The sequence below is a fragment of the Phaseolus vulgaris genome, chromosome 7, assembly GCF_051622355.1.
Source record: "Phaseolus vulgaris cultivar YP4 chromosome 7, ASM5162235v1, whole genome shotgun sequence".
Taxonomy (NCBI): domain Eukaryota; kingdom Viridiplantae; phylum Streptophyta; class Magnoliopsida; order Fabales; family Fabaceae; genus Phaseolus; species Phaseolus vulgaris.
Genome location: NC_143504.1, coordinates 58,701,800 through 58,717,338, shown reverse-complemented (window position 1 = coordinate 58,717,338; position 15,539 = coordinate 58,701,800). Strand labels below are relative to the sequence as shown.

The following is a 15,539-nucleotide window of genomic DNA, read 5'->3' as shown; positions in this document are numbered from 1 at the left end:
GGATCGCATACACCATCGGTAAGATATTGTTTTATGAGAGTCATCCAGTTAGGTTGGGTGTCAGTCGCCATGCATTCTTCGGTACCAACACTTGGTTTAGCCAGGGTCACGTGTATGGCCGACCGGTGGGCGCCTTTCTTTTTTAGGGTAGCCAATCTCGATAGAGCGTCCGCCCTAGTATTATTTTCCCTCCGTACGTGTTGGAAGGAGATTTCTTTGAACCTGTTTAGAAGATTTTTTACGAAATGAAAATACTGTTGGAGTAATGTTTCTCTTACCTCATACTCCCCTGTAAGCTGTCCGACGACTAGACGGGAGTCGCTTTTACAAGTTATATTTGTTACCTCCAATTCAATCGCCAGATGCAAACCTGCGATTATAGCTTCGTATTCGGCTTGATTATTGGAAGTTTTAAATTCAAATTTCATGGCTTGTTCGACAACAATCTCCCCTGGTCCTTCAAGTACAACTCCTGCTCCGGACGAACGACTGTTAGATGACCCATCTACGTATAGTGTCCATCGGGGAGTCCGTTCGGTCAGATAGGGAGTGAGTTCTGCTGTGAAGTCGGCGAGGGCTTGGGACTTGATGGCTCCCCTGGGTTGGTATTCGATGTGGAATTCTGACAGTTCGACTGCCCAACCTATCATTCGTCCGGCGAGGTCAGGTTTGGTGAGAATCTTCGTAATGGGATAGTTAGTCCTAACAATGACCTTGTGATTTTGGAAATACATCCGCATCCGTCGTGCGGTGATGACCAAAGCGAAGGCAACTTTTTCGACCATTTGGTACCGGGTTTCTGCGTCATGTAAGACTCGACTTACAAAATATACCGGTCGTTCTTCCGCTTTAATTTCTTGTACCAGAGCGGAACTCACCGCTTCATTGGAGACGGCGAGGTAGACCACAATGGGTTCCCGTGCGTTCGGTTTCTGGATGACCGGTGGAGATGCCAGAAATGCTTTTAACTGTTGGAAATTTTGTTCACATTCATCTGTCCATTCAAATTTACTTGTCTTCTTCAGAAGTTTTATGATGGGTCTCGTTCGTTCGGCAAGCTTAGGTACGAATCGAGACAACGAAGTGAGACGGCCGACTAGTCTCTGGATCTCTTTGAGTCCGTTGGGACTTCGCATTTCGGTGATTGCCTTGCATTTTTCTGGATTAGCCTCTATACCCCGATGTGTGAGCATGAAGCCTAAGAACTTCCCCCCTTCTACGCCGAACGCGCACTTCTCCGGGTTTAAACGCATGCGGTATTGACGCAAGGCTTGAAAAACCTCTTTTAAGTCAGAAACATGTTGTTCGCAAGAGTCTGATTTGACGACGATGTCGTCAACGTATACTTCTACATTCCGACCGATCATGTCGTGGAATACGTGATCCATGAGTCGTTGGTATGTGGCTCCTGCATTCTTGAGGCCGAACGGCATGACTTCATAGAAGAAATTATCAGAATCTGTTCTAAACGCGGTTTTTTCTCGATCACGGTGGTACATTTGTATTTGATTGTAACCTGAATAAGCATCAAGGAAACTTAGGATTTGATGACCGGCTGCACCGTCGACCAGCCGGTCGATAGTAGGTAGAGGATACGAGTCCTTTGGGCACGCTTTGTTAAGGTCTGTGTAGTCTACGCACATTCTCCATTTTCCATTCGTCTTTTTTACCATCACTACGTTGGCTAGCCATGTCGTATAGTGGGCCTTTTGAATAAAACCAGCTTGAATTAGCTTGTCGGTTTCTTCTCGTGCGGCTTTCCGCCGTTCTTCACCTAGTTTCCTTTTCTTTTGAGCGATCGGCCTGGCCTCTGTATAAACAGACAATCGATGGGTAATCACATCTGATTTTACCCCTGGCATGTCTGCAGCCGTCCAGGCGAAAAGATCAGCGTTCTTTGTTAATGTTTTACCGATCGTCTCTCGGTCGTCTGGTTTGAGGGATGTTCCCATGTATGTTTTCCGGTCTTTGTCCCGAAGGAATATGGGTTGAAGATCTTCTCCTGCTTCCATTCGGGGATCATCCAGTCGAGGATCTAGATCGACTAAAGCGACCAAGTGTCTTCTAGATTATCTTCCTCTGGAGCGTCTTTCTGTTGACCGACCTCTTCGCTCTGTGGTCCGTTCGGCTGACGTGGTATAAAGCCTTCGGGTCGGCTCCACCTTCAGGCTAGCTACATAACACTCTCGTGCTGTCTTCTGGTCTATATGTACGGTTGCTATGTCTCCATTGACCGAGGGGAACTTCATAGCTAAATGAGGAGTTGAGACAATGGCTTTCAATCTGTTGATAGATGGTCGACCGAGCAAAATATTGTACGATGTATTGGCATTAACGAGTAGATATCGTATGTTGATGGTCTTGCTGAGGTAATCATCCCCGAACGTGGTGTATAGATCGATAAATCCTTTCGTATCCACTCTTTCCCCTGAGAAACCAACTATCTGCTCGTTGTAGGGTTGTATCTCTGCTTCTGGAATCTTCATCTTCTTAAACGTTTCCCAATATAGGATGTCGACCGAGCTACCCTGATCTACCAAAACTTTTGCAATTGCAAATTTATCTATCTCCACAGTTATTACCATGGGGTCATCTTGAGATGGATCGATTGCTGTGAAGTCTTCGTCAGTGAAAGTGATTGGTGGTATATGCGGTCGGCGTTGTGTGGGAGTCGAATGAACGGATTGAATTGCTCTCAAATGTTTTTTCCTTGCCGAATTAGAGCATCCTCCACCCGCAAAGCCGCCTGCAATGTAATTAATTTCTTGAGGGGGCTGACCGAGCGACACCGGTCCAGCGATTGTATTGATGACTGTGCGAACTTTTTGTTTAGTTCGACTTCTACGTTCAGGGCTTTCGCTTTTAGGCCTCGTTCGTCTGATCGGACTTTCGCTTCTTTTTCTTCTGCTTGAACGATAGTGGTTGTCACGGGTCCGGTCGTCTCTTCGTCCCGAACGTTCGCGGGGATCATGATCACGCTGGGGTGACCTGGGTGCAGTGATGGTGGTTTTCACGAACTTGCGCAGATGACCGGCCTGGACGAGCTCTTCAATTTTATCTTTCAGTGCTTGGCATCCTTCGGTCGTGTGGCCATAGTTATGATGGTATTGGCAACGTTTACTGGTGTCGGCATTGGGAGGGGTTTGTGATGGCCTCAATGTCGGAATCAATTCAATCTGCAGTGCTTCGTCGAGAACCTTACCCCTTGGTACAATCAAGGGAGTGTAGTTGTGGAAACGGGGTCCCCTATTGGGGCGATGTCGTTCTCGGTCGGTCGGTATTGTGGGGGGACGAATTCCTTTGCTATTGTCCGTGTTCTCAGCATAAGTTTTTCGATGGTAGTCAATATGTTCTTCTATCTGCATGAACTTTGTTGCTCTTGTTCTTAATTCATCCATATTGCACGGAGGTCGTTTGATAAGGCTTTCAGTGAACCTTCCTGGTAGTATGGCCGAGACCAAATGATGCATGGCTATTTCTGGATTAAGATTACGAATGTTCATACACACTTTGCTAAATCTGTTCATGAATGTTCTCAATGATTCTCCCCTTTCTTGTTTGACATTTAGAAGAGACATGGAGGATGTCCGATGAGGTCTACTTGTGGCGTATTGCGTGGTGAACTTCAATTCCAAAGCGTCGAAGCTTGCAATGGAATTGGGTGGAAGGTCCGAAAACCATCCAAGGGGGCCTTCCCTGAGAGAGGTGGGGAAGACTTTACACCATACCGTTCGGTCGGTTGTGTAAAGGGTCATTTGAGTTCTAAATATATTCAGATGTTCGTCTGGGTCTGTGGAACCGTCATAAAGGTTTATCGTTAGGCCCCTCCACTTGTCAGGGAGAGGAGTGGCTATGATGTCATCAGTGAACGGATGGCCTTTCGGGTTTGCTACCTCGTTTGGGGTTACTGGCTTTGCACTCTGACGGGTGTGTTGAACGAGTGACGTGTGAGGTATAGCCTGGGCTATTGTTCTTGTTCCTGATTGGAACGGAGATGGAGAAGGTGCACGTGAATGCCCTTCGCGTTCAGATTGCTCAAGTCTATCCAACAATCTCTTGTTCTGTTCTTTCAATTGTGCTATCTCCTCTGCGTGTTGTTGGCGCTCTTCTTCTCGTCTTTTCCTTTCTTCATCCTGGCGAAGTTGATCGATGACTCCTTTTTGGAGTAACTCCTGCATCTGAATCTGGAGGGTTTGGAGTATGGTCCTATGCTCTTCGGAGATATCATTGTTGTTGTTTGCCGTTGAGTCCATCTTCAAGCGTTGGGATCCTTGGGTCTGGGAATAATGATTACTCGGGCCCCACAGTGGGCGCCAATTGTACCTGTATGGATATTGGGGACTGAGTAATGTTGATCCACGTCGATACAAGGTGTCTTCTTCACTCTTGGTTGTCCTATTCTTCAAGTCTTCTTTCTCTTCGCGTGCTTCGGTCGGCCGGCGGGGGTACCTGCGATTGCACTCCGACGCTCAAGTCAGCGATGGTGCTCAAGTGTGAATTCTCTGATAGTATGGAAAACGTACCTTTCCCCCCTTTTCAGAAGTCCCTTTAGTAGGTTGACCTGGGCCTTGGCCATGTGGGCCAATCAGTTGATGGTTAGAGACATGCTTAGTGGTCTTTGGGTCGTGCCTGGTGGTTTCCTGAAAACCAGGGGAGTGGTCTAGAGGACGTGTTTTTACTTCGTCAATGGTTGTTATAACTGCTCTTTTCTACACGTGTAACCACGTTCTGGATTAAATTAGATTTATTCGACATAAACCACTCGTTCGTCCGGCTAGAGGTCATGGAAGGACGAAGAGTCGTATAAGACGCAGGGTTTTGTGATGATTTTACCATGAGTATCCTGCGGTCGTCCGGTGCGGACCGGTACAATTCATTCATATATGTATACATCATCTTTTCTCCTAGTAATAATAAGAATAATAATATATACATTTGCAATTAATAAGGTAAGTTTTTAAACTTTGAGGATCGAAAAATGGGTATAATATTATATTGTTATGGTATTATAGTATTACAGGGAGGAAGCAAGGGAAAAGTTGGAGAATTCGGTGAAGGATTCGGGTGGTGTGGTGGTGTAGGAAGGAGAGACAAGCGGCGAGAGGGCTGCGGCGGAAGAAGTGTGGGCCTGATGGGCCGCTGGGGGAAGTGGACATGGGCTGGAGGTAGGCCCACGCGGCCTGCTTCACCAGGCGGTTGCGTATGGACACGTTGTAGTGGTTGGCGGCGGGGGAGTTGACGGCGGCGCCGGAATAGGGAAGCACGTCTCTGAGGGAGGTGTAAGAGGGGGTTTTCACTGAGAGAGAGTCCAAATTGAGAAACTGTATTTTCGGAGTTTGGTTTTGACGTGAGGAAGAAGAAGAAGAAAGGGTTGAAGAAGACTTAGCCATGGATGTGGAACACTGAAGAGAGAGAGAAAGAGAGAGAGTTCTGGTGAAGTAACAAACTACACGTCTATTTGAATTTTCAAAAGATGTGATTCCAATGGTTGTTATTGCAATTAATTAAGGAAATTATTTAATGTTAATTAAATTAATTATTAAATTAAAAATATAGATAGGAACCCTAAAAGTAAAAATATAGAGTTTGTCATTGATGACTAAGTTTGTTCAGTTGGTTCTTTTTTTTTAGGATAATGTTTGTTTTACTTTGGTAGGAATTTGACACTTAAATAATAATTCTGACATGATATTCTTTAAAAATATGGCACGTGACAATATAGTAATTGGAGTTTGGGATTTATACCCAAAGTTTGTATATTTAACATGTATTTAATTATTGTAGTGGTGAAGATATAATTGTAGAAAAAATAATTTTGACACTATTTGTTTTTATCACACATATGTAATTTATCTTTTCTTTTTATGTATTTTTTAATATATACTAAAATTTTCACACTATCTCTGTATTGGAAATTAAAATCCCTCAAACCGTTTAAATTGTTGTGGACCAATATAGAATGTAAGTTATTTTCTTAAAAATATTTTAAAGTCGTGTAATTTACAATTAGATGTATTTTATAACAAAAGTAAATTAATAGTGAAATTCTATGAATTTTTTTATTAAATTTAGATTTTATATTTTTTAAAAAAAATTGGAGGTCACAAAGCATGAATAAATGTTTATGCATTTAATAAAAGATTAAAACGGAAAGAACAGCATGGCACTAGTATATGTAGAAGGTATTTTAAAAAAAGGAACTAATTAACAACCTCTTTACTGCTCTAAACCTTCAAGTCAAATGTATCTTGTTATAAATTTTCATATCTTATTATAAGAGCTGATTTTATAATTCCAATTATTTCTTTTATTCAAAATTCTACATAGACCTAGTGAGCAAAAAATAGTTAGGTAACTTTCAATAATAAAATTATTGTTGCATTCATTTAGAGAATAATTTTGTCACAGTAAAAAGAATAATATAACTCCATAATTGGTGTAGTTCCACTTTTCTCTCTTCTCATGTATCAAAACATGAATTTATGTGAAATGAATATATATATATATATATATATAATAATTTTGTTATTACTAATTAACATTCTAAATTACTAATTTATAATATAAATTAATTAATAATTAAAATCTTAATAATTAAGGTTAGATATAAATTTTTTTATAAAGCTTTTATGTACAATATTAAAGTTAGATATCAATTCATAAATTAATTTAATAATAATAAATACTACTTTAAATATCATTAATTTTTTAGTTTTTAAAATAATATTTAACTTAATATGGAATATCTTTTGTTTTTAAAATTAGTTGTTATTTAATAAAAAAATTATTAATATCATATTAATATTATTATTAAAACTTAGTTTCACTTTTAATATTTTATTTTAATATATCAATTCAAAGACTTTATGACAAATATCAAGTATATTTTAAATTTTTTTTAAACAATGTTTCAAATATCTATAAATTAGTTAAAATATAACTAAAAGGTTTAAAATAGAAATTAAAAAGTAATTATTTTTATTGGGATATTAAATCGACTAAATCGATTAGCGGAAGATTTTAGACTATTATCTTATCATGATAAAAATCTTTGAGAGGCAAATGAAGGGGAAAAATAAAATGATACAAATTCTGAAAGTAATATAGTTATAATATATTTGAAAAGTGATTTGATTAAAAAACAATAATAATAACATCTAAATAATACACACAAAATTTATCAAAAGAGGATCACTAATAAGAATTGAATCCAATCTTCTTCTTTTTTTATCAACAGTACAATTAAAATAAAAACGAAATAAGAAATAGGTATTAAATAGAGAACTTGCTATGTGAAAACAATAAAAAAAATGAAAAGGTCAACTTTTATATATATTTTTTTCACTTTTACAGCTAACTTCATTTAATAATGAAATAAGAGAGAAAAGTTGACACCACGTTGGAAGATCATAAGCTGAAATGTTGATTTGTCATCAAGAATTGGTATAAATAAATTTTTTTATATATATTTTTAAGATATTAAGTGTATCTATACTTTTCTCATTTATTATTTTCATACAAAATAAAGTGTTGAAAATTAATAAAAGAATCTTACCAAAAAGATTTAGCATCACTTTCCTAAACAAACATTAACTTATAACCATAACATCGGTATTAACATAAAATTAATTACGGTTGATGGATAGTAAATTCTCTATTTAATATTTTAATATATTATAAAAAAATCATTAAATAGAAATTAATTTTAAATACTAAAATAGTTAGTTACTATTTGATTAAATTAGAGATTATTTTATAAATTAAAAAATTATTAGCGTTTGAACTAGTTTCTATTATTAATAAAAATTTATAAAATAATTTTTAAATTGGTATCTAACCATTAACTATCAAGATTTTACCTACTTATTATTTTATATTTTAAATAATTTTTATTAACCTTTCAAATATTAACTTAGAATCTAAAATATTAATAGTTAAAACCTGAGTAACTAATTTAAATATCAATTTAAAAATTATTTTATAAATTTTTATTAATAATAAAAACTATTTTAGATATGAATAACTTTTTAATCTCTAAATCAATATTTAATTTAATTAATTATAGTTCATATTAAAAAAAAAATTAGTGATAAAAATTATTATATTATGATAAATAAAGTGTCTGTAACTTCTGTGTCACAAAAGAATTTGACCTAATCCATCTCTTTCAAGCTTTTTAAGCTCAGTAAGTAGTGTGTAACATATTTTAATAACTCTGTAGAACAGAGATGAGATAATAAAAATGTTCCAAATTCATAATTATTTTACAAGTTAATTTATTTATCTTCATATAATATAGGAATAAGAATCATTTTCTTTGCACTCCAAGTCTAAAGTGGTAAAGTGGAGCTTTCACATCTCAAGGGAGGCATCTTTTAAGTATAAAATCTTTACATTTTTTATGTGTGGACAAAGTTAATGCTTTAACTTTTTAATTTTTAATTTTTATTATTTCCTGATTGCAGAATTTTATCTTTAAATTTAGGACTATTTTAATCATAATGGTTTTGTATTGACACTAAAACTAAATATTTGATTAAGATATTAAATTAAAATTATGAAGTAAGAGACAAAACACCAAAAGAAAATGAACGATAAAAAATATCGGGAAAGAATAAAATTAAAATATCAATATTAAAACGTGCAAATTTCAATATAAATTCTTACTCAATGTTTTAATATTGAGTAAGATTAAGCGATGAAAATTTCACGTATATTGAAAAAGAAACTAAAAATAGTTTAAAGTCAACTGCATTGCTAAACGGTAACAAAGTTGTTAAAATTTAATTAATAGTTTGAAATTTGAGTTACGCATCTTTGGTTAATGAGTGTTTTACTTAATTATATCTTTAAGATAAACTTGACTTAATTAAGTTTTAAATAATATATAAATTTAAGTATTTTTAATTAATTTTTTATTTAAAAATTGGGTATAAAATTGGATATACCTATCTTATCATTTAACTTTTGTTGCATAACATGGTTGTTACTTTCAACTTCTAGTCTCTAAATCAATAATTAACTAGTTTTATTTTTCTTTCCCATCTCCTCTAACTTACCAGATAATTTGATTTTGAACAAAATTATAAATTGACATATATGAAATAAATGGTCAACTCATCGTATTACTGACAAAAATTAATTTATCAAGTTATTTAGAAAGAGTACAAAATATTAAGTAATCAATGAATGAAATTTTTTATTAGGAACTAAAAAATACTCAAATAAATGAGGTAGTTAAAATTTAATTAAGTAGTAAATTTATTATGTAATTCATACTTTTTTTAAAGCTGTTTATTCTATTAGTAATGTTTTTTTTATTTTAAAAATGAAACATTTTTTTGCATCTATGTAAAGACGATGTTGGTTTGAGTAACTATTCTTAGTATCTATAATTTTGAATTCATTTTATTCTTACTCTCATCTATGATTATTATTATTATTAAGAAGGTAAATCACAACCATAATTTTGGATGTTGAGTTATGAAAGTGAATTTTGGTGGATAAAAAGAAACATAGACTCTATTTGAGTCTTGTTTTAAAAGAGAATCAAGGTTAGGTAACGCTACGATCGTAGAGTAGAAACGTTGGAACCAAATAACCTTCAACTTTCAACCTTCAACCTTGGCCATAAATGAGAAGTGCTTAGTAAAATAATGAATTTGTGAACATAGAATGCAATGTTTAGAACCATGAACTGGTCCCCTTGCTGCTGTGTATGCGTAATGATTCCAGTTCAATTACAATGACTTCTCAGTCAGAAAGAGGCACACAATTTCTTAGTGGACATTTATTGCACTCACGTCATTCCATTACTAACCTTACAAACCAAATTCCCTCACCAATCAAACATTGTACCTCCTAAATCAACCATTCCCCATTCATTTTTATCAATGAATATACACATTTTCTCTACCACCTCACTTCTACACCATTTCTCTCTCTCTCTCTCTCTTCACTCATACATCCCAAAAACAATGTACGAGTAAGAAAGTTTTGAAAAGTTCAATTATGTCCAGCATTCATTAAAATACTCAATTCAGATGTCATGATCCATTGTAAAAGGAACATAAAAAAAAACATAGGAAAATAATTGACAATTTTATCACTAGACTGATGAATGATTATGAAATTGTTTACAAGAAACATGAATGATAATTCAATAATGAGGTGGTCCTGTCCTATCATTATCCAGTACACCTTGTAGATCATTGCAGTCAGCATATGTAGTAACTCTTATCTTCAAAAAAACTGGAACCACGATTCCAGATTTCAAATAGGACTAATCATATCACAATATGTACTGATTATGAGACTGTCTTGTCTACATTTCATACAGTAGCAGCATTTTCTGTGATAAAACTTGAGACAACTGCTCTACCTTCCAAGCTAAATCTTCTACGAGCATAGTATGTCTACTGTAACTAACTTTATTTGTCCTAGTTAATGATTTAACATAAGTAAAGAAACCACTCTCAGCTTGACATGCAACAACTCTTGACATCCTCAAGACTAGCAATCACTCTATAGAAGTAGTTTCCCTCTGTGCAAAGGATGATGGTTATCCATACCTTCTGGCTGAGCTATTAGACTAATCGAAATCACTTCTGATTAGAGTTTGCTCCTGGTGTTGGCACTTCAACAAACCCCGATGATGGAGTTTGTGGCCTCGAAATGATTCCAAAATCAGGATGAAGCATGTCTACCCCATTCCAATCAACAGTAGCTGTTATAGTGGGAGTTGAGGAATGAAGTATAGTACTATAAAATTAAACATCAGAAAGAAAGAGAGAAAGCATAAAAGTATTAAAAGAGGATACAATCTGTTCTCCACATATCTGTTATACTAACGTCAGCATCTGATAGAAGCCAATAATCTGCGTCATTCTACAAAAAATTACAAAGAATATAAGCAAAGAGTGTCAATGCATTCTAGCGTGATCGCTCTTGTCCAATCACTAAATGCTTAGTTTAAAATAATACCATCAGAATAACTTAATCACTAACCACCGATTTTGAAGGGGGGGAGGGGGGAAACTCATATCTTGATTATGATATACTTACATCAACATCTGAAGGGACAATCTTCATCATGCCACCAGCAAACTCTTGTGAGGCATTTAAATCGGAGTATGCATGAGAAGACAGCTGAGTTTGAGGTTCAAATTCTTTTCCGCTGGATTCGGCAGGAACCATTTCTGTCATTAGTTGTTCGTTGGACTCAGAACTGGAAGCAACTGGGATCATGGGGAGCTCAGCACCATTAACCTCTTCAAATTTCTCTTCAAATTGACTGAAAAGAGTTCGGAAGTTCAAAGAATAAAAAAAACAATGCATAATCAGATAGATTAATTAGAAAAGTTACTCGAGTGACTACCGCGGGAAGTGGTTACTAAACCATTCCCAGCTTGAGGGTTAGTCTTAAAAAATATGGTTGTGGGAATATCTTGTCAACACCAAAGATGAATTGAACATCGGATAGGAAATAATACTAACCAAGAAACATACCTGATAAGGTAGACATCAATGGGACCCATTGTGCTTCTAAGAATGATTCTATATCTCCTCTGAGGATAGTCTACAGCCTGATGCATATAGAAGCAATAATTCTCCATCATGCATCAGAACATCAGTTTTATTAAGTGCGTGAACCTTTCATCAATTTATGCACTAAACTTACTTCCTCAGGATCAGGGACTTCCAGGGTAGTTCCATGCGGAGCTTTAATTGCTATTAAAGTTTCATTCTGCTTGCAAAAACGCACCAGTATTAATAAAAAAAAAACATAATAATAATCAGAATTTACATGAGAACACAGCTAAAGCAATGTTTATAAACTGGGAGTTCAACGCAAGATAAAAATGACCTGGAAACAAGGTAGGCTCTTAATATCATCCTCAGTCACGAAAAGGCACCTTAAAAGAAATGAAATCGGTATAATTTATAATACAGTGACAACATTACGAATCTAAGAAATGAATGGGTATGTGGAGAGTAGATTACTTCTGGTTGCTTTCTTTTTCACTCAGCCTCCTCAATCTTTCTTGCATTTCCCTGCCAAAAATTTAGAAAAATCAGCATTGGCCAACAGTTTTGAAATAGCAAATTTGTGTTTTTTTTCTAAAAGCAAGCATATAACCTTATTTGATCATCTAATCCCTGCTCCTCTAAAGAAAGTTTCTCAACTTCTTCCTGCAATACATAGCCACAAGGCCAACTACTTAGTCATTTAATCCTTTTAAATATCTTCATTCGGTGAATCATGAAAAATATAAGTTCTGGATCCAATAAATCTTGCTACGCAAACAAAGGTACATGAGAAATGTTTGTGACTATCAATTCTATAACAGTTAGTTACTTGGATGTCAATGGGTCATTCACAAATATACAACACCTACATCGCTTACCTTGAGCACAGAGATATCGCCATCCACCTCACCAGGCGTGGAAGATTCAATTCCCCTAGAATCCACAAAGTTTGATGTAAGAATTTTGCCCTAATACTACATATATGTCAAAATTTCAATGAACATACATTAAAGAAATAAATTAAAAGGTATCAGTCACAGTACTTCCAATGTATTCTGTTCTTGAGCTTCTTTTCAATGAGACCAATGCCTTCCAAAACATTCGTTATGTCATATATCCTCCTCTTTTGCACCTGTGAAAAGGAAAAAATTAAATTCATACATGATAGAGGAAGAATAAATATAAGATATTTTGGTTATAACTTTCTTGCACTTAAAGAGTGACCTCCAAAGTCTCGGCTGCTTTATTTAGATCAAGAATACCATCCTCTGCATGCTTGACCAAATTGATGAACTTTTTGGTTAAGAGACCTGCGAAGTTGTGGATGTTGTCATTCTTTTCTCATGGAAATAACTCCATTGGTCAAACATAACAGGAAACTGAACTGAAAGGAGCTTATCAATTAAGATTGCTGCTAAAATTACCTAAGGAACTATCATAACGACAGCTGCTGGCAGGAGTAAGAGGAGAAGGGGAACCTGAAACAGAAAAACTGTCTGATTAAACACAGTATATTATGGTTGGAGCACATCAAGAAAAAGGTAAATCAGAATTTATATTTTGGACATAATGTGTTTCCAAACACTAAATATTCTCAAACTGAATACTTCATGTTGTTGAACAATAAAGATAAAAAAAGGAAATGTTCTCACCAGCATTTGAGATGGGTGTTGGAGGACATGATCTGCCTTCTTTGGAAGCCTTTGCCTTCTGTGTCCTTCCTCCTTTTGCAGACACTGGAGTTTTAAAGGGACTACTCGTTATGTTACTAATATTAGTGTATCCAGGACTGTTGCTCCACTTTTGTGCATGAGACTCTCCTTCGCTGTCGTTCATTCCACCCTTTCGCTTTATGTACTGCAACCAACATCAATTTCAATAAATGATAAGATAGCACAGAAATAAGATGATCAAAGATACATGCACAAACACAAACATTTGGTAGCGGTTGAGATGGGTAAGATAAATGCAACCAATCAATTAAAGGTATTAATTCATCCTTCCATATTTACAATCGATTACAACAATGCTAAATACAATATTCCTTGAAATATCAACAAAAGAAGGGGAGAAACACACGTACAAAAGCAATTCAAGAGTCAGCATTACCTATCTACTAAAACTAAATGAACTATGTATTGCAGAACTGTATATCAACAAGTACAAAACAATATGCTGGACTGCAAATGAACGTACCGATCGGAATTAAGAATTAGCTCATTGATAACAAGCAAAGACCATAAATGTTCGAAAGATCAACTTTATGACATTTTATCAAAGTTTTAGCACTGGCCAAATATAGCATAGATATATAAAACAAGCTAGATAACATATATCCTCCAGCTCGTAGGAGTGTACCCAAAATTCTTTCCCTCACTTTCCTGTTTCCCTTATTTATTTTATTTTCCATAAAGAGTTTGATCTTAACTCACAATCTCTTAACTTCAAGAATTGATTTAGATTCAGTAAAAATGGCCAAACTATTTAAAAGAAATAAGTTTTCCCATCCCAATAACTTCAAAAACCTAATTCTTAAACAGCTAAATTATGGTCAACTTAAACACAAGCAAAGACCATGTATCAACAACTGACCACATCAAGAGTGACTCACTTGATTATCGCACAGAACTACCTCACTAAGCCCCAACCAACACTGATTAGCCAATTCGAGACTGAGAAACCAACTTCACTTTTTACCCCAGAAGTTATAAAATTGACCCAAAAACAACAAAAACAGCATCACAACCTCAAATAATCATCAGAGTCCGATTGATGACTGAGAGACTAACTTCACTTTTTTCCTAAAAACTAGAAAATTAACCCAAAAAATAACAGAAACAGCATCGCACCCTCAAACAATCATCAACTCGATCATTCACTAAGGAAAGGGAAAAGATCCAGAGAAAAGAATAGCAACACAAACACAAACGTTAAAACACGAAGGAGATCTCCGTCAAGTGAATTCAACATCACATTCAACGCAGAACAGGACATTCCCGATTCGAGAGCCGCGGAGGTGAATTTGAGACCGGAGAGGGGAAACCGATGTACTTACTGGAGATCTAACGACAACGGCTTCATCGGCGAGGCGGCGGGAGTCAATGGAGGAGAAGCTGTGGTAGTCGTCCGGAGGAGCAAACGGCGGTTTGGTGACGAAAGCGAGGTGCCGCTTGAGCGGCGGGCGGACAGGGGTGCCGGCAGGCCCCCGCGGCGGCGAGGCACGGCGGTCGGGAGGTCCGGCAGCGGTGGACATGGGCGAGGAGCCCAACCAAATTGGGGTAAAATTGGAGGGAAAAGGGATGAGGATTGGAGAAAAGTAGGGTTTTAGAGAGAGAAAGAGAGGTTTAGAGAGAGAGAGGGAGAGTGGGGAAAAGGGTTTGGGAGGAAAAGAGGGAGTTAGGAGCGTAGAGGAGGCTCAGCAGAAAACGAGGGAAGGAGGGAATTTGGTTTCGGATAGATGTGGAGGGAACTGCATGCGCCAAAATTAATAAACATTTTTTAATTACCTAAATATCATTATTATTATTTTTTATTATTATTATAACATCATTTTGCACATGTTTTTACCTATACTTCCTTCTAACTTTTTTAATTATTATTATGAAATTAGTAATGGAACATTTTTTCATAATTCAATTATTGTATAAATTTTTATTATTATTATAAAAATAAAAAATAATTTTTTTATTAAAAAAAAACTGAAATATACTTAATATACATACATCTTTATTTTATATAGTTCATAAGTATATAATATCCTATTTTATCAGTGAGTATAGAAAATTAGCCTTCCATCTTATATTTCTTTTTTTTTTATATTTGATTCTTATTACTTCAAATTCTGTAAGATTAATCATAATATAATGCCAAATTAATATTTAAGCCAGTAGAATGTAACCGCAACAAATTTTAATAGTTTAGACTTGTTATTAATTTTATACTAATTTTATACACGACTGCATTGTAAGTTACAAAGTTTAAATTTAATAATAATACTAAATTAATATTTT

At 35.6% G+C, this 15,539-nt stretch overlaps 3 protein-coding genes across 3 annotated transcripts; all 3 read right to left on the bottom strand.

Moving 5' to 3' along the window:
* Nucleotides 1–1,934: 1,934 nt before the first annotated feature.
* Nucleotides 1,935–4,865, bottom strand: LOC137809174 (uncharacterized). Its single transcript, XM_068610310.2, has 2 exons — nt 4,524–4,865; nt 1,935–4,449 (listed from the first exon to the last, which is right to left on the bottom strand). The coding sequence occupies exons 1-2, from the start codon at nt 4,574–4,576 to the stop codon at nt 2,070–2,072; spliced, it is 2,433 nt and encodes an 810-aa protein (XP_068466411.2). The 5' UTR covers nt 4,577–4,865; the 3' UTR covers nt 1,935–2,069.
* A 12-nt stretch (nt 4,866–4,877) lies between these two features.
* On the bottom strand, nt 4,878–5,467 carry LOC137829476 (uncharacterized). Its single transcript, XM_068636278.2, has one exon. The coding sequence runs from the start codon at nt 5,388–5,390 to the stop codon at nt 5,007–5,009; it is 384 nt and encodes a 127-aa protein (XP_068492379.1). The 5' UTR covers nt 5,391–5,467; the 3' UTR covers nt 4,878–5,006.
* Nucleotides 5,468–10,090: 4,623 nt separating this feature from the next.
* On the bottom strand, nt 10,091–15,009 carry LOC137827460 (transcription factor E2FA). The gene is made up of 14 exons (XM_068633612.2): nt 14,585–15,009; nt 13,182–13,386; nt 12,954–13,007; nt 12,754–12,839; nt 12,573–12,661; nt 12,408–12,462; nt 12,140–12,192; nt 12,004–12,054; nt 11,867–11,915; nt 11,681–11,746; nt 11,509–11,585; nt 11,065–11,293; nt 10,821–10,887; nt 10,091–10,726 (listed from the first exon to the last, which is right to left on the bottom strand). The coding sequence occupies exons 1-14, from the start codon at nt 14,780–14,782 to the stop codon at nt 10,602–10,604; spliced, it is 1,404 nt and encodes a 467-aa protein (XP_068489713.1). The 5' UTR covers nt 14,783–15,009; the 3' UTR covers nt 10,091–10,601.
* Nucleotides 15,010–15,539: the final 530 nt, after the last annotated feature.